Source organism: Arachis duranensis, chromosome 2 (genome assembly GCF_000817695.3).
Source record: "Arachis duranensis cultivar V14167 chromosome 2, aradu.V14167.gnm2.J7QH, whole genome shotgun sequence".
Classification (NCBI taxonomy): Eukaryota; Viridiplantae; Streptophyta; class Magnoliopsida; order Fabales; family Fabaceae; genus Arachis; species Arachis duranensis.
In genome coordinates this window covers 78,258,673-78,276,858 of record NC_029773.3, presented here as the reverse complement: position 1 = coordinate 78,276,858, position 18,186 = coordinate 78,258,673, and the positions used below count along the sequence as shown (strand labels likewise).

At 33.0% G+C, this 18,186-nt stretch overlaps 2 protein-coding genes and 1 pseudogene across 2 annotated transcripts; 1 reads left to right on the top strand and 2 right to left on the bottom strand.

Annotated features, from left to right (window-relative positions):
- Nucleotides 1-1,072: 1,072 nt before the first annotated feature.
- Nucleotides 1,073-4,724, bottom strand: LOC110278239 (uncharacterized; annotated as a pseudogene).
- Nucleotides 4,725-5,817: 1,093 nt separating this feature from the next.
- Nucleotides 5,818-7,977, top strand: LOC107474974 (tubulin beta-2 chain). The gene is given in 4 exon segments (XM_016094615.3): nucleotides 5,818-6,088; nucleotides 6,090-6,250; nucleotides 6,700-6,969; nucleotides 7,084-7,977. Coding segments are annotated over 4 exon segments (1,269 nt in total). The 5' UTR covers nucleotides 5,818-5,933; the 3' UTR covers nucleotides 7,767-7,977.
- A 6,877-nt stretch (nucleotides 7,978-14,854) lies between these two features.
- Nucleotides 14,855-16,769, bottom strand: LOC107474975 (L-type lectin-domain containing receptor kinase VIII.2). The gene has a single exon (XM_016094616.3). It carries the CDS (start codon nucleotides 16,484-16,486, stop codon nucleotides 15,401-15,403), a length of 1,086 nt encoding a protein of 361 aa, XP_015950102.1. The 5' UTR covers nucleotides 16,487-16,769; the 3' UTR covers nucleotides 14,855-15,400.
- Nucleotides 16,770-18,186: the final 1,417 nt, after the last annotated feature.

The following is an 18,186-nucleotide window of genomic DNA, read 5'->3' as shown; positions in this document are numbered from 1 at the left end:
TGATGGCGGCATTCAAGAGAATCCGGAAGGTCTAAACCTTGTCTGTGGTATTCTGAGTAGGATTCAATGATTGAATGACTGTGACGAGCTTCAAACTCCTGAAGGTTGGGCGTTAGTGACAGACGCAAAAGAATCACTGGATTCTATTCCGACCTGATTGAGAACCGACAGATGAATAGTCGTGCTGTGACAGGGTGCGTTGAACATTTTCACTGAGAGGATGGGAGGTAGCCACTGACAACGGTGAAACCCTTGCATACAGCTTGCCATGGAAAGGAGTAAGAAGGCTTGGATGAAGACAGTAGGAAAGCAGAGAGACGGAAGGGACCAAGCATCTTCATACGCTTATCTGAAATTCTCACCAATGAATTACATAAGTATCTCTATCTTTATCTTTATGTTTTATTCATCATCCATAACCATTTGAGTTTGCCTGACTAAGATTTACAAGGTGACCATAGCTTGCTTCATACCAACAATCTCTGTGGGATCGACCCTTACTCGCGTAAGGTTTATTACTTGGACGACCCAGTACACTTGCTGGTTAGTTGTGCGAAGTTGTGTTTATGCCATGGTATTGAACACCAAGTTTTTGGGTTCATCACCGGGGATTAATTGAGTTGTGAAAAGTATTGATCACAATTTCGTCCACCACCTGCCTCTCTTTACTCTTAGTCCTTGCTATCTTGACTACAAATAAAAAAACCCCAGCTCAAAACTTGTTTCTCTCATTTGAGAGTTGTGCATAGTGGATTTTTCTTATTATGAAATGAGGGTAGAGTAGTCATTCACACTCCGCCTAAACGAAAAAAAGAAAATTGCAACTTAATCTTACATGCCTCACCAGTATGCCAAGACCGTATTGTGCCTCACGTGAAGAGCTTCCTATAATTTATAATTTATATTTTGTATTAGTAATTTGAGGAATCAAAATGTGTCACTCGATATTTTTTATTATAATTAAAATAAATTTCTTCTTTTAAAATTAACAAACTTCCTCCTCAGTCTTCATCTTTATCTTTCTCTCTCTTTTTTCTCATTTTCTTTCTTTTTGTTCTACAAAAATAACAAAACAACAACAACAACAACAAAGCCTTGTCCCACTAAGTGGGGTCGGCTACATGAATCAAACGACGCCATTGTGCTCTGTCATGTATCATGTCTACAGAGAGACCGTTTACATGTAGATCTCGTTTGACCACCTCATGGATGGTCTTCTTAGGTCTTCCTCTGCCTTTCGTCCTTTGTCCATCTTCCATCTTATCCACCCTCCTGACTGGATGTTCTATCGATCTTCTTCTCACATGTCCAAACTACCTGAGACGCGATTCAACCATCTTTTCCACAATGGGTGCTACTCCAACTCTCTCCCTTATATCTTCATTCCTTATTTTATCCAATCGCGTATGACCAGTCATCTATCTCAACATCTTCATCTCTGCCACACTCAGCTTATGTTCGTGCTCCCCTTTAGCCGCCTAACACTCCGTACCATACAGCATAGCCGGTCTTATAGCGGTGCGATAGAATTTACCTGTAAGTTTTAAAGGCACTTTTTTGTCGCATATAAAACCAGATGCACTCCGCCACTTTGACCAACCTGCTTGGATCCTATGATTTACATCCTGTTCAATCTCTCCATTATCCTGTATGATACACCCAAGATACTTAAAACTTTTAACTTTTCCTAGGATGTTTTCTCTAATCTTCACCTCTATATTGGGGTTTTTCCTTCTCAGACTGAACTTACATTCCATATATTCCATCTTGCTACGGCTTATGTGCAGACCATACACTTCTAAAGCTTCTCTCCATAACTCCAACTTCTTATTTAGGTCTTCCCTTGACTCTCCCATAAGGACGATATCATCGGCAAAAAGCATGCACTATGGCACAGGCTCTTGGATGTGCTCTGTGAGTACTTCCAAGACTAATGTAAAAAGGTATGGACTTAAGGATGATCCCTGGTGTAATCCTATACCAATAGAAAATTTCTCCGTCACACCACCTTGAGTCTTCACACTAGTTGTGACCCCATCATACATGTCTTTAATTGTCTGAATATATGCGATCCTTACTCTCCTCTTTTCTAAAACCTTCCATAAGACCTCCCTTGGTACCCTATCATACGCTTTTTCCAAATCAATAAACACCATATGTAGATCCCTTTTATTACTACGATACCTCTCCATCATGATTCTTAATAGGTATATCGCTTCAGTGGTAGATCTTCCTGGCATAAATCCAAATTGGTTCTCTGTTACTTGTGTTTCTTTTCTCAACCTCCGTTCTATCACCCTTTCCCATAACTTCATAATATGACTCATAAGCTTAATCCCTCTATAGTTTCCGTAACTTTGTATATCCCCCTTATTCTTGTAGATAGGTACCAAGGTGCTCTTTCTCCACTCATCAGGCAACTTTTTTGACCTTAAAATCTCATTAAAAAGCTTGGTTAACCAGTTGATGTCTTTTTCTCCAAGACCCTTTCAAACCTCAATCGGGATATTATCAGGTCCTACTGCCTTGCCATTTTTCATCTGCTTTAGAGCCTCTTTTATCTCGAAGTCTCGAATCCTTTGATAGTAGTCAAAGTTTTGATCTTCTTTCCTTATGCATAATCGACCAAGGCTCGGAAGAGTCTTCTGTCCATCATTAAATAACTCATAGAAGTAGCTCTTCCACCTTTCATTAATCTTCTCCTCTTGAGCCAACACCTCTCCATCCTTATCCTTTATGCACTTAACCTGATCCAAATCTCTCGTTCTTTTTTCCCGACTCTTTGCAATTCTATATATATCTTTTTCTCCTTCTTTCATGCCTAAAGACTGGTAGAGACCCTCATATGCTCTTGTTTTTGCTTCACTTACAGCCACTTTTGTCTCTTTCTTAGGCGCCTTATATTTTTCCCAGTTATCTGCATTGCGGCATAAAAACCACTCTTTAAAGCATTCCCTTTTTATCTTTATCTTTTCTTGTATACTCGCATTCCACCACCAAGACTTCTTGTCTCTTGGTCCTATTCCTTTAGATTCACCAAAACTTTTTTTTGCTGTTCTTCTAATAACTTCTGCCATCTCCCTCCACATCTCTTCCGCGCTTCTATTCCCATCCCACTTTGCCTCTTCTCCTACCCGTCTTAGGAAGCTTCTTTGTTCCTCACCTTTCATCCGCCACCACCTCGTCCTTGGGTTCTTCGTATGATGTCTTTTCCTCAACTTTTGCTCAACGCGAAAATCCATGACGAGCACCCTATGTTGTGTTTTCTCTCCCGGGATAATTTTACATTTAATGCAAAATTTTCGGTCGACTCTCCTCAACAAGAAGAAGTCGATTTGAGAGCTTGTCATGCCACTCTTATAGATTATAAGATGTTTGTCTCTCTTTTTAAAATATGTATTTGCGATGAGAAGATCAAAGGTTGAGGAAAAGTCCAAAATAGTTTTACCCTCGGCATTGATCACCCCGAAACCATGGCTTCCGTGAATACTCCCATATCCAGTCACTTCTCTCCCAACATGGCCATTTAAATCTCCTCCTAAGAAAATCTTATCTCCCAAAGGTATGCCTTGAACCAAACTCTCTAGATCCTCCCAAAACCTTATCTTGTGTTGTTCGTCCGAACCCACTTGCGGTGCATAGGCGCTAATCACATGGAAAGCACCTCCCTCCACCACAAGTTTGATAGAGATGATCCGATCTCCCACCCTCTTGACATCCACTACGTCCTTCTTTCACTGCTTATCCACAATTATTCCAACCCCATTCATATTCTTCACTTTTCCTGTATACCAAAGTTTGAAACCAGAAGTATCCAACTCCCTAGCCTTTGCACCAACCCATTTCATTTCTTGTAGGCACATAATGTTAATCTTCTTCCTTGTTATGGTGTCCACCACCTCCATGGACTTTTCTGTTAGAGTGCCTATGTTCCATGTCCCAAATCTCAACCTTCTGGCGCTTCGACCTTTACCTTTTACTTTGTGAACTAACTTATTTACCCTCGTCCGTTCACAAAAATGCGAGAACCCTTGCTCATTTAACACTACATCCAAGCACCAATGCAGCGGCTCTTGCTTTGATTCATGTCATGGGGGTTCGGCTATATTTTTATGTTGGTTGTCGAAGACCTAACACAACCCTCCTCCTTTATCTGGGCTTGGGACCGGCTATGTACCGCAAGTGTAACATAGGCGGAGTTGTTCTACAAAAAATAAAATTGACAAAATAATATAATTCAAATAAAAAATATTATTATTATATACATATTTTTTAATTTTTTATTTAGTTTTAAATTTTTCTACTTATCTTTCTTGTCTATATTTTCATTTCTATTCTTTCAAATATTTATTAAATATAATTTGGAGAGAATACTAATGTTATAATTAAAAGTTAAAATCAAGATTCCATTGTTTAAAAGAAACTGATTTTGAGTTAAATTTATAACTATCAATATATTTTTTTATACCAATCTCTAATTATATTTTTATATACATAGTTAGAAAAAATGTTATTTTTAAATAGCAAGCATACAAATTAATTATTTCTATTTATGCAATAGACTTAATACCTAATCAAAAGTATACAAGTTAAATCGTTTAAATTTTAGATAACGAATATTAAAATTAATTATTAGTAATAAATTAAACTCTTTCATAGGGGTGTACGTGGATTGGATAGGATCGAATATGGCCAAAATTCGATCCGATCTGCACAATCCCCATTGGATCGGATCATATATGATATCCGCATTTTTTTGTGTCAGATCCGATCCGCACATTTGTGGGTCAGATCGGATATCAAACATATCCACATAATTAAACCTTCTCTTTTTTAATCATATTTCTATGTAAAAAATTGAATAATAATGTTTCTTTCACACTTTTAAATCTATTTATTCCTAAAATATTTTTAATAAATTTTTTTCTAAATAACAAAAATAAAATGATACAATATATGAATAATAACTACTAACTAAACATACAAACAAGTAAATATAATACAAAACATATATACATATATATATATATAATTATTATTGTGTGGATACACGAATGTAGAACAAATATCCGCGATCCGATTTTCAAAGGGTGCAGATCGGATCGTATTCGCAATAATAACTAACATCTTATTATTTGATTTTTTATCTACGAAGATCCTAGTCTTTTTAGTCGATGGGGACATTTGTCCCTGCGATCTTTTTGCAAAAATAGTTCGATTTTATAAATTTTTTATGTCATAATCTATAATGTCAAGACAAAATTAAAATAATTTTAAAAGATAATTACAAATAAAATTAAACAAAAACTATTTAATAATTATTAAAAAATTAAAAAATATATTTTATTACTAGAATCATTTAATAATTTAAACATTATGAGTCCATTAAATGTTTTTAAAAAAGATCAAATTAAATTAGGGAGAAGACTAGGAAAAATACGAACTCCTTTTTTTTTTCATTACTCCTCCTATATTCATTTTTAGTAGAACCAAAAATTTCAAATCTCAATGAAAATTTGCCCGTTTATCTTTGACCAATTTGACAGAGAGAGAAAGAGATTGCCTCTTTTCTGAGAAAAAACAAAAAGGGCCCCACAAAATTAGTAGAATCCAGCTAAGTGCAGTGATTTACAATTCAAAATTTCAAATTTCAAAAAATCCTGATTTTTCCCTCACAACAAAACAAATAAAGAAATAATAACGTTAAATAATTATAATTCCTTCCAACCCAAAATCCAACCGTTGCAATAACAAAATTAAAAAAAAAAAAGAGACCCAACAAAACTTAAAAACACTTCTTTTTCCCTATAAATCACTGAAAGCTCTCTCGTCCCCACACACACAACCAAAAAACCCTAACTTTTTCTTCTCATTTCTTTCTTTCTTTCTTTCTCTGTGTCATTTCGTCGAACAGCTTCAATACACTTTCGAAAATGCGTGAGATCCTTCACATTCAAGGTGGTCAATGCGGCAACCAGATTGGTGCCAAGTTCTGGGAAGTGGTCTGCGCGGAGCATGGCATCGACCCCACCGGAAGGTACGGCGGCGACACCGATCTTCAGCTCGAGAGGATCAATGTGTACTATAACGGGGCCGTACGGTCAGATCTTTAGACCGGATAACTTTGTGTTCGGGCAGAGTGGTGCTGGGAACAATTGGGCTAAAGGGCACTACACGGAGGGTGCCGAGCTTATCGATTCGGTTCTTGATGTTGTGAGAAAGGAAGCTGAGAACTGTGATTGCTTACAAGGTATGTGTTATTTTTTCTTTTTCGCGTGCTTATTCTTATTTTTTAGAGTCAAGGTTGAATCTTTTGCTTGTTTCGTTGACCGATTTTGAACTTTCTGACTTGTAAAGAAATGTTGAAGATTTCTCTTGTTTTGCGGCTGGTTTTATTTTTTATTTTTTGTTTATTTTCATTTTCGGTGATTTGGTTTTAGGTTTTGAAATGGTAATGGTTATGTGTTTTATGATTTTGGGTTTTGGTTAAAGATGGAAGCTTTTGTGTGTTGTGTCAATTTGAATTGGCCATGCACGTTTTTCTTCGTATTTCGATTTTCTTTTTAAATGATTTTGTTTTTGAAAGGAAGCTGAATAACTGTGTTTAGGGTTTGTAGGTGATAGATGTGATTTCTGTTTTCTTAAATTAAAGATAGAAACTTTGTAACTGATAATAAAATGGGGCTGTTCTGTTTGCAGGTTTTCAAGTGTGCCATTCTCTGGGTGGAGGAACTGGGTCTGGAATGGGTACCCTGTTGATTTCAAAGATCAGGGAAGAATACCCAGATAGGATGATGCTTACTTTCTCAGTCTTTCCATCTCCAAAGGTTTCAGACACTGTGGTTGAACCCTACAATGCTACTCTATCTGTTCATCAGCTTGTTGAAAATGCTGATGAATGTATGGTTCTTGATAATGAAGCCTTGTATGACATTTGCTTCCGTACCCTCAAGCTCACCACACCAAGCTGTAAGTTTTCCATCAGAATCCCTCTTGAAAATTGCATTTCCCAATTGCTTTTAGGTTTTATGTATTAATTGTCGGTGTTGGTTTTAACTTGGAATTTGATTGTGTCTTTTGCAGTTGGTGATTTGAACCATTTGATTTCGGCAACCATGTCTGGTGTCACATGTTGTTTGAGGTTCCCTGGTCAGCTGAACTCTGACCTTAGGAAGCTCGCCGTCAACCTCATCCCCTTCCCTCGGCTTCACTTTTTCATGGTCGGGTTTGCTCCTCTCACCTCTCGCGGTTCTCAGCAGTACAGGGCCTTGAGTGTTCCGGAGCTCACACAGCAAATGTGGGATGCCAAGAACATGATGTGTGCTGCTGATCCTAGGCACGGAAGGTACCTCACTGCCTCCGCTATGTTCCGTGGCAAGATGAGCACAAAGGAGGTTGATGAGCAAATGATCAATGTTCAGAACAAGAACTCCTCATACTTCGTCGAATGGATTCCAAACAATGTCAAGTCCACTGTATGTGATATTCCCCCTACAGGATTAAAGATGGCCTCAACATTCATTGGAAACTCCACCTCAATTCAGGAGATGTTCCGAAGGGTGAGCGAGCAGTTCACTGCTATGTTCAGAAGAAAGGCTTTCTTGCATTGGTACACCGGGGAAGGCATGGACGAGATGGAATTCACAGAGGCAGAGAGTAACATGAATGACCTTGTTTCGGAGTATCAGCAATACCAGGATGCCACTGCTGATGAGGATGAGTACGAAGAGGAAGAGGAAGAAGATTACCAGCAACATGACATGTGATTTTGATCTTCAGTGAATGCGGTGACCGCAACATCCTGTTGCCGGATCATACTCTCTTTATTGAGGGATATAGTATACTGTTCCGGCTAGCACTAGTTTACATTGCTTAATATCAAACTATTTCTGGGTTTTGTTAATGTTTTTCTTAATATTTTTATGTACTTGTTGGTAGAGAAGACAGTATATTAAGCAACTATTATTTTCGAAGCTATCCAAATGTTGCATGTTGCATGTTGCTTATTATTTTTCTTTATCGGACTCACTCAATCACCAAAACGGTTAAATGGTTTTTGTATGACCGACAAGCTATTGGGATCCTCAGATTTGAAATGCTATTATTAATAAATTGGCACTATAAAATAGCAAAAAATGCTGTTAGGACTAGTCTATTGTGGCGTTATTATCAACTACAAGCTTGCGTGTAACATACGTTTAAGGACCGTATATATAATATGAAAATTTTTTAGGTTTTCATTTGTTACGGACCGACCAGAGTTGAAAGATTTGATAGGGTTGAAGTTTCAATTGTGTGGCATTATCCTTTTGGTAATTTAGGTGCTTAACTGCTTGTACAATTTTGATAAATTAAAATAACATTTTTATTATATTTGAGTATAACTATAAACTACAAAGCCTAGATGAGATTTTGTTTCTATTTTTTTTTATTTCTCCGTTTTTATAGTCATTAACAAAAAAGGATTAATCTTAGTGTTGTTATTATAATTTATAAAATCTTTTTGTGAAAGTCTTATATGATACCTACATTTGTTTTTACTAAATAAAGCATTGTCTGATCTTACGGGCTCTGTATGTCGTTCGGTGTTGTCACATATTATGATAATAATGCTACATGATTTATAAATATTATTATTTTATATAAACAATAGTTTATACTCATATACATACAAACATTTATACATATAAAATATATAATATACATTAACACAGTTTATACCTATATTTATTAAAATTTATATGCATAAATTAGTCAAATTTATTTATTAACAATAATTTGATATTTTTATTGGCTAAAATTGTTAAAAATTACTGGCATTCCCAAATTTTTTATTATGATAATAGTGAATCTTAAGCAAGTAAATGTTCTTTGTCTAAACTTATCCATTCCAACCAAAAGAAGTAGTTTAATATTGTAGAGAATGATGACTTTGGAGAAGTCACCTAAGCACTATAAATAGTATGAGCTAGTGTGGGACTCGAAGATTGCGATAGATTGATAAATTTGTAATCGAAAGGGTTTCTAATACAATTATGTTTTTCTCTAGTTTTTGGGTGTCAAACTATTCTGTCTTTACTGTCAAAAATGATTTCCATATTCATCAATGTTTCCCTCTGCATCTAATGCTTCAGCTTCTGTTTTTCATTCACTGATTCTGATTTTTTTTTTTTTTATCCAATTCTTTTATGGACTAATCCTGTTACTTCTGAATCTGCTAATTTGGTACTCATACACAGATTATACAAGGTCAAGCTTGTTGCAAAAGGTTGCCACCAAATAGAGGGTATTGATTATACATAGATTTTTAGCCCAGTAATTAGACCCACTACATTCGCATCATTTTTATCTTTAACTATTTCTAAAGGACGGTGCTATGTTCATGATATAGTCATTACAGGTAGTAACAACAGTGAAATAGAAAGTATTATTGCTAAACTACACTCTATTTTTTTGGTCTAAAATTTTACTTTACAGATGATGGATCTCTTCATGTTTCTCCAGCTTAATACGTGCATGACCTTTTAAAAAAGGCTTGGATGGATTTGTCCAATTCTGTCCCTACACCAATGCTGCCTTCTTTCAAACTTACTGCCCAAGAAAGTGACAGTTTTGACAATTCCACTTATACAGATCACCTGAGATAGCATATGCGGTAAACCGGGTTAGTCAGTTTATGCATAATCCTCTCCAACATCATTGGACAGCTGTTAAGAGAATCGTTTGATTCTTTTCAGGTAGGACTATCCATAGTCTCCAATTTTCTAAGAGTTTGCTTTTGCAGATGCAAACTGGGCTGCTCATTTAGATGATAGAAGGTCTACTAGTGGTTATTGGAAATTCCTAGGACCTAATCCAATATTCCGGAGCAGCAGAAAGCAACAGGCATTGAGCAGATCTTTAACAAAAGCTGAATACAGGTGCTTGGTAAAGGAAGTGGCTGAGGTTATATGGGTTCAAAAATTGCTTGGAGAGATCAACATTACAAGTCCAACAGCTCCAATTTTGTATTGTGATAATCTTGGAGTTGTGTTGCTGTTTGAAAATCCTGTCTTATATAGTCGCAATAAACATTTTGAAATAGACTTACACTGTTAGAGATAGAATCACAAAGGATTAGTTAAAATAGTTCATATTCCTTCTCACTCTCAAGTTGCAGATATTCTCACCAAGCCCTTTTATGTCACAGTGTTTAATAATTTAACTTACAAACTAAGGATTTCACATGCTCCAACCCTTAGTTTGAGGGGGTGTAGAGAATGATGACTTTGGAGAAGTCATCTAAGCACTATAAATAATATGAGCTAGTGTCAAACTCAGAGATTACGATAGATTGATAAGTTTGTAATTGAAAAATTCTCTAATACAATTCTGTGTTTCTCTGGTCTTTGGGTGTCAAACTATTCTATCTTTAATTCTTTATTGCATAATTGTACAGGTTTGGTTTCTCTTTGGTCTTCAACCCTAAAATCTTGAAGCATCTTCACAAATATCTAATCTATTATTATTATTTATTAATTTAGGTGTAACATCAATTATTTTTTTTCAATAAGAATAACAACTCCGCTAGAGTGACAATAGGAAATCTAAACAATGTGAATGATAGGTTGCAGATTTAGCCCAATACATATAAAAAATAAAAAACACTCCACAAATTACCTAAATAAAAAATCCACTTAATTATTCTAAAAAAATAACAATCCCAAACTCTAATTTACCAAAGCATTTCACTCTAACACGCTCTTCTTTCCCAACTGGCTACCACTCCACCTTCATCAATAAGCATCCTACTTTACCGTTGCTGTCTGGCTTGCCATACGCCACTACCAGCGTCGCTCACCTCTAGTAAAAAATAACCATTCGCATACCTAATAAATTGAACATCCAATATATTTTAATTATATATAACTAAATCCAATCCAATCAAAATAATCATCCACATAAGAATTAAAATAATTATCGGCATACCTACTAAAATGACCATCTTAAACTGGTCATTGAAGTAGAAAAAGGAGATGAATGAACAGAAGAAGCAATCATGATCAAGCTTCCTTAGCCACATATGTCCCTGTATGTTGATTGGATCTGTCGCAGATGGTGACGTTGGGACGGTGAATGCAGTGGGCTACGGGGGAGGCTACATGGCCGTCGGCGGGTGGACAGCGCGAAGGAGGCTATTTGGGGATTGTGCGGCGCGATCGGACATTCGCGGAGAGGTTGATCGCACGTTCGCGGATTGGTTCGGGTGGTGTCGGCTGAAGGATGGGCGGCAACGGCCGGCGTCTGGGCGGCAATGGACTGTGGGGGAGGCTGCACGACTGGCGGCGAGTGGGCAGCGCGAAGGAGATTGTCCAGGGCTTGTGCAGCGCAATCGCGGAGAGGTTAATCGCACATTCACGGAGAGGTCTAGGCGATCGGCAAACGTTTGGGCGGCGGCGGCTGGAGTCTGGGCGGCATCTGACTAGAGAGCGGGGAAGTGAGGCATCGATTGGGTTACTCTGTAGACTGGAGTTTGCGAATAGAGGAGGGAGGTTAGCGTGATAATGGGTGTAATTGATTTGGTTTAATTACTCTATCAGTCTCTATAGTTTCACTAAATTTTTAATTAAGTCCCTTTACTTTTTTTTTCTTTTTGATTGAGTTCTTATACCATATCAGATTTTGTAATTAAGTCCCTATCGTGATAAAAACGCTGCAAATAACGAAATATTCCGTTAAGCAAAACGAATATCCCTAACATTTGACTGAATATTCTATATAATTTAACAGAATATTCCGTTAATTTCAACGTTTTTGTCACGGTAATGACTTAGTTACAAAATCTTATGGTATAGGACCTAATTGAAAATTCGACAAAACTATAAGAATCGACAGACTAATTAAACCTTTAATTTGAAATCCTTATTTTTTAAATTTCAAAATATGAAATTATTAATAATTAATTAATTAATAAAAAAATTTATTCCGTTTCCCTTTTTTATTCCATTGTTCATATTATTTTTCTCCCTCATTGTCTCTCTGTAGTTTTCCTAAGAATAAACACGTTTTAGTTTAAGGAATTAACTAACAAGGACACTGGATAAAAAAAACATTAAAAATAGTAACTTTAGATTTTTTTTTTTGTGTTCATTTTTCATATATTTAATGTAAAAGGACCCTTATATTTTAATAAAAAAAAATTTACTCACCTTCTTTAAAAAATATTTAAATCATACTCCATTTTCTTTTATTTATAAAATATACATTTTTTTATAATTTTTAAAAAATTTTCTTTTTAACTTATTTTAAAATTTTTGTATTAACTAATAATAAATTTATCCATTTTAAAAAAAAATATTTTTTACAAAATTACCTTTAACAAAAATTTTATTTTTTTGATTAAATTTTGTATACCAAAATATTCTTTAACAAATTATTTTCTAATGATTAAATTATATTTTTACTAAAATATTCTTTAAAATATTTTATAATGATTAAATTATTTTTAATTAAGATACCATTTAATATTATTTTTCTAGTGATTAAATTGTGATATCAATATTATTTTAATATTAAATTAAAAAATTCTTTTCTATGACACTAATAAAAAACTATTAAACCAAAATTGTAAAACCATGTTTAATATGCATGGATATCATGAGCTTAATAATAGAATATACAAAAAATTGTTGTTAAAAAAATTTTTGGTAAAATTTAATTTAGTAACTAAAATATTATTGAAGGTATCTTAATAAAAAATAATTTAATTATTAAAAAATCTTTTGACAGATATTTTGGTAAAAATATAATTTAGTCATTAGAAAAATAATTTGTTAAAATATATTTTGGTAAAAAAAAAATAAATTTTTGTTAAAGAGTATTTTTGTAAAAAATAATTTATTTTTTCTTAAAAAATAGATAAAGTTGACAATAGTTAACACAAAAACTTTAAAATAGATTAAAAAGAAAATTTTTTAAAAATTAAAAGGGATGAGAGTGTATATTTTATAAATAAAGAAAAAGAGAATGTCATTTTAACATTTCTTATGAGAAGAAAGCGAAATTTTCTATAATGAAAATATTGGGTAAAGTTGTATTTTGGTCCCCTAACATTTGGAGTGAATCATATTTTAGTCCCTAATATTTTAATCGTGTTATTTTTATTCCAAAATATTTAAAATAGCATCAATGTTATGCCACCACTAAATTCTTTGCTCACAGTTAATGAAATTGATATACTATTTATAATACTTTTGTTAAAAATACATTTACTCAATCTCTCTTTCTCATATTCACCCTCTCAACAAGTCTAAATCTCATTTTTTTACTTTTTTTTCTCCTCTTCAAATTTCTTTTGGAGAATTAATAGTATAAAAAAAAGGAGAAAAATAGGATTTAGATTTGTTGAGAAGGTAAAAGTAAAAGAAGAGAGTTGAACGAATGTAATTTTAACAAAAATATTATTAATCGTACATTAATTTCATTAAATATTAATGAAAAATTTAACGATAGAATAATATTGATGTCATTTTAAATATTTAAAAATAAAAATAAAATAATTAAAATATTAAAAATCAAAATAAAATCCATCTTAAATACTAAAAATAAAAATAATACTTTATTTTAAAAATAGTCATTTACTCATTATACTTTCTTATTCACCGAACTCAATTTTTGTGATGCGTGCTAAAAATGTTTGACGCTTGCTTTAAAGGACCGTAATTGATGCTGTTGGGGAGTCAATTTTTGTGCTGAAGTTTGTTGATAGGTAACATTTTTTCCACGTACGAACTCTTAAATAATTGAACTTGAAACTAGAATTGCTTAATGAATATTGAATAATACTGGCAGATTGCTATAGTATAACTAAATTAAAATAATTATTGAGGAAATCAGTTAAGGTTGTCAGGTTGTGTACACTCTAGGTGTTACGTTCACTTCAATTCATGAATCAAAAGATTTGAAGTTATTCGAATATCATGTAATGTTTTTGCCCGTGGCCCTGAAACAATATTTCAACAATAAAAATTTGTAAGGTCTAATATTTCAACAACCATAATTTTATTTGATGCTTAGTATTTGTTCATTGCCTTTCCTAATATGCGTACCTTAAAATATTTTTCCCTCCTTAATTTCTAAAATATGGTTTTTTAAGTTACTTTAATGCCAAGGTCTATCAAGACGTATGGTATGAATTCAATAAGCACTTAGTTACAAGTTACAATATTACTTACAAATAGCGACCATAAAAATTACTCAAACTTGTGTCTGTATAAAATATGTTCCAAACTTTTAAGTCTTTATCACATGTCCAACTTTGCTATATATATTACTTTTAAATTTTATCAATACACAGATGCCAAAACCAGCAATAATTAAAGGTAAATTTGGTCGACGAGTAGAGATAAAGTGAAATTTAAAAAAAAAATGAATTCCATAATTTTAATTTGGATAAAATATATTTTCTATTCCTAACGTTTTTTAAATTTTTTAAAAATTTCCATCGGCTCCTCTACATTTGACGATAAAAGTAAAATTGAAAATATTTCAAATATTAAAAATAAAATTGTATCAAATTAAATGTTAAAGATATTTTAAAAAAAATTTAAAAATATTAAAGAAAAAAATATATTTTACTCTTTTAACTTCCAACAAAACATACTATACTATAAAAATATTCATTGCGCTGTAAAAAATTTTAGGCTAAACCAAAAATATTTCTCCAAAACGTGTGTTTCTAACAATTTTGGATGTATATTTATCATAATCATCATTATCATCATCGTTACTATTGTTATTACTTATTATTATTCACCCTCATAATGGACCAAATAAATTATAAAAGAAAAAAAAAGTTTCCACCAGAACACAGTCCAGCAAAGCAAGACCAATTTATTAATACATGAAAACAAATCAATAAATAATTACACACAGACTGTTTACTTGTCATCATCATCATACAATAAAAAATGTGTCAGCAACATCACACATTGTATTAACAACTTCAATAATTTAAGCATGTTTCAATTAAAGAAACCATCCTTTTAAGTTTTAACACAGAGTCGGAAGATCTCAATCTGAATGTGCTCAGCAATACAACAACATAGATGAAAAAGACCAAATTAGACACAGCCCTTTAGCGTACATATTACTAAAATACAACAACAAAACTTAAATACAAAAAAGTAAACACTAAAAATTTACAAAACACCATGCCTATTTAGTTTCTGGTTTTTCCTTTTTGTTTTTTATTTTTAGTTTTTATTTAGTGTTTTTGTTTTTACTTTAATATTTTGTGAAAAACAAATTACTTTTTGTTTTTCTTCACAAAATATTAAAAATTAAAAACATCAAAACTAAAAATAAAAAATAAAAAACAGAAACCAATAATGCTTTTCACACCTCAAAAGATCTACTACTACTAATTCTTACCATCTTCTATGGTCTTATTATCTACAACAATTTTAACTTTCCTATATTCAACATCATGTTGCATAACACATTCTTCAGGCACCACAGGTCTCCTATTACCACCAAATATGGTCCACAAATAAAGCACAACAAATGCTGTCAATGCTCCACAACCAGTACCAAATATCATTGCAGAAAGAACCTTCAAAATGCAATCATCATTCCTTGGTTTATTATTAACCACAGGATTCTTACCCTTACTTGAGGTCTTAACAAGTACCTTTGGATCTAGAGGCTCTGAATGCATAGTGTGTGGGAATTTCCTTACAACAAAACTCCATGAATACAAGAACCATGCTTGAGATTCATAAGAAGATGAATCATCCAACAACTTCATAGGACTAAGACCAACAAAAAATTGTTTCTCCTTCAACACTTCTGCTAAGTCAATTTTGTGCCAGAGAAATGGATCATATGGCTTTGTGTTACCATGTTGACTCAACCTAACTTCTAACTGCCTTGAACTTGCAACATAATCAATCCAAGCATGAAACTTTTCTCCATTTTTAGCAACCCAATTGAAAGATTTGTTAATGGCTCTAGCCGGAATAACTGGGTCACCGACATTAATGGCCACACTACAACTTACATGACCACCCTTTGTTGAAGGACTAAACTCAACACCGACAACTCCAGATTTTCCATTCTTCAACAATGAAGGATACCCAGAAGAACTTTTCTCAAAAAAATCACTTTTTGAACCATTTGGAACCATAACAAAAGCCAAACCACCCCTATTGTACAATGGCGTTGAAAATGTAAAGTAAGTCGAAAAAGACGCTAATTGCTTTGGTTTACCTTCAAGAAGCTTGATGGGTCTTTTGTACATGACCTTCCCAGACCCAGATAGCTGAATCCCCGAGCCACCATTCATAACCTTTGAACCACCAAAGAGAGCCACATTGGACTTAAATTTTGGATCTTTCTCAAATTCAGCAAAGGAGAACAATGGAATTGGGTCAAAAGCTTGGGTTTTTAGGAACAAAATGGTTAAAGTTAAGGCCTTGAAGTAGGGGGAAGTGGTAAAATGTGCCATAATTGAAATGGCTGGAGTTAAGATTGAACCAATCTTTGATGGGTTCTGTGAGTGAAGAAAACTCTTAGGTTTGGTGGGTTGATCCCATTTGGTGGAATTGGAAATTTTTTTATGGCCTTGGTATTTTAGGGTTTGAGAGTGAGAGGAGAAAGAAGAAAGAAAGAGAGAAAGAAAGAAAGAACGAAGAGGAAGGCAGAGGAAGAAAGTAAAGAATATTGTTGAGATTGGAGGTTGAGAAAATTAAATACGTTTTACTGGTTTGTGCACACTTTTTGATGACTCACCTTTTTTGAGTTCTTTACATCAATGCCATTGCCATATGACCAAGGGAATACAATAATTAATAATGGTGGCAAGGTTTTTTGCACTTTGAGGCTTTGCTTTTGCAATATTTCCAATGTTGACTCCAATATCTTATGGAAACATAGAGGTTTTCAAGAGCGGGCTCGATCCGTATCCAAGACATAATTTGTTAAATTTAAATTTGTTTTGTTAAGTTGGTATTATTTTTGGATCGAGTTTGGATTATCTTTTGGATTGTTGGATCTAATCCTAAGTTATTTTTAATAATAAGAATATATATTTTAAAATAAAATTAATAATATTATATTATATTTTTATATTTTAATTAATATTTTTTATATTATACAGAATTATTTTTATTTTAAAATAATTTATTTTAGTATAAATATGATATAATATTTGTTAAATTTAATTTTTAAAAGTAAAACTTTATTATTAATTTTATATATAGTCGTCAATGAACTATAATTCACATGATATAATCTTTCCGTACTCACCTAAAAAATCGCGTATTCGAACCTCATTTTTAACTTTAGAATAGTTGGTTTATCTCGATTTATTTTAGATCACACCCCTAGAAATACATTTCTTTCCTGATTAATCTAACTATGCCTTTTTTTCTCCCTGAATTTTGGTGTCATTAATCGTTATGGTCCACTTTATGAGTTGTTATGTTTGTTGATTTTAGGTTGTGAAATGATATAATGAAGCCTTCCTTTTCAAGCAGGCTAATGCCTATGGGAAAATACATGTTGCAATTAAACTCTTTCAAGTTTTAACAATTTTATATTAATATTTTTATTTTTAGACTTACCTCCTCTAACATTTACATTTTAAGGGGTCTTATTTAAGAATTTAAGGAGTCTTATTTAATATATGCGTAATATTTTACATAGGTTCTCAAAAAATTAGATGTTTAATAAATTTATTTTCTAAAAAATTAATTAGATCTCTGGTCCAAAATTTTTAAATATATACTAGATATATTTTATGACAGATTTGACCAATAAATATCATTTTTTTTTTCTTACGTAGAGATTGATACATTTTAATCTCTTGTACACGTGACTAATACATGTTTTGTGACAACTTTAAAAAATACTATTTTGGGTGAACAAATTCTTTTTCAACTTTGGTGCTTGGATGCTCATATACGAGGATGTTTTAAAGGAGACCTTGTAAAAAATTATGAAAGTTTTGTTTTTGTGAGTGGTTTAATATTAAGAGCATTTGTAGTTATTGTTTTTTTGTTGTAGTTTTGGTAGGCTTTAGAGTTGTAAATACTTTTTAATTGTTGTTTCAAATGCTGTAATAACTGATAAAAGGACTTAGATGATATTGTAATTCAAGTGACATGGTATATTTTATTCCAAATTATAAGATAAGCAATGTATAGA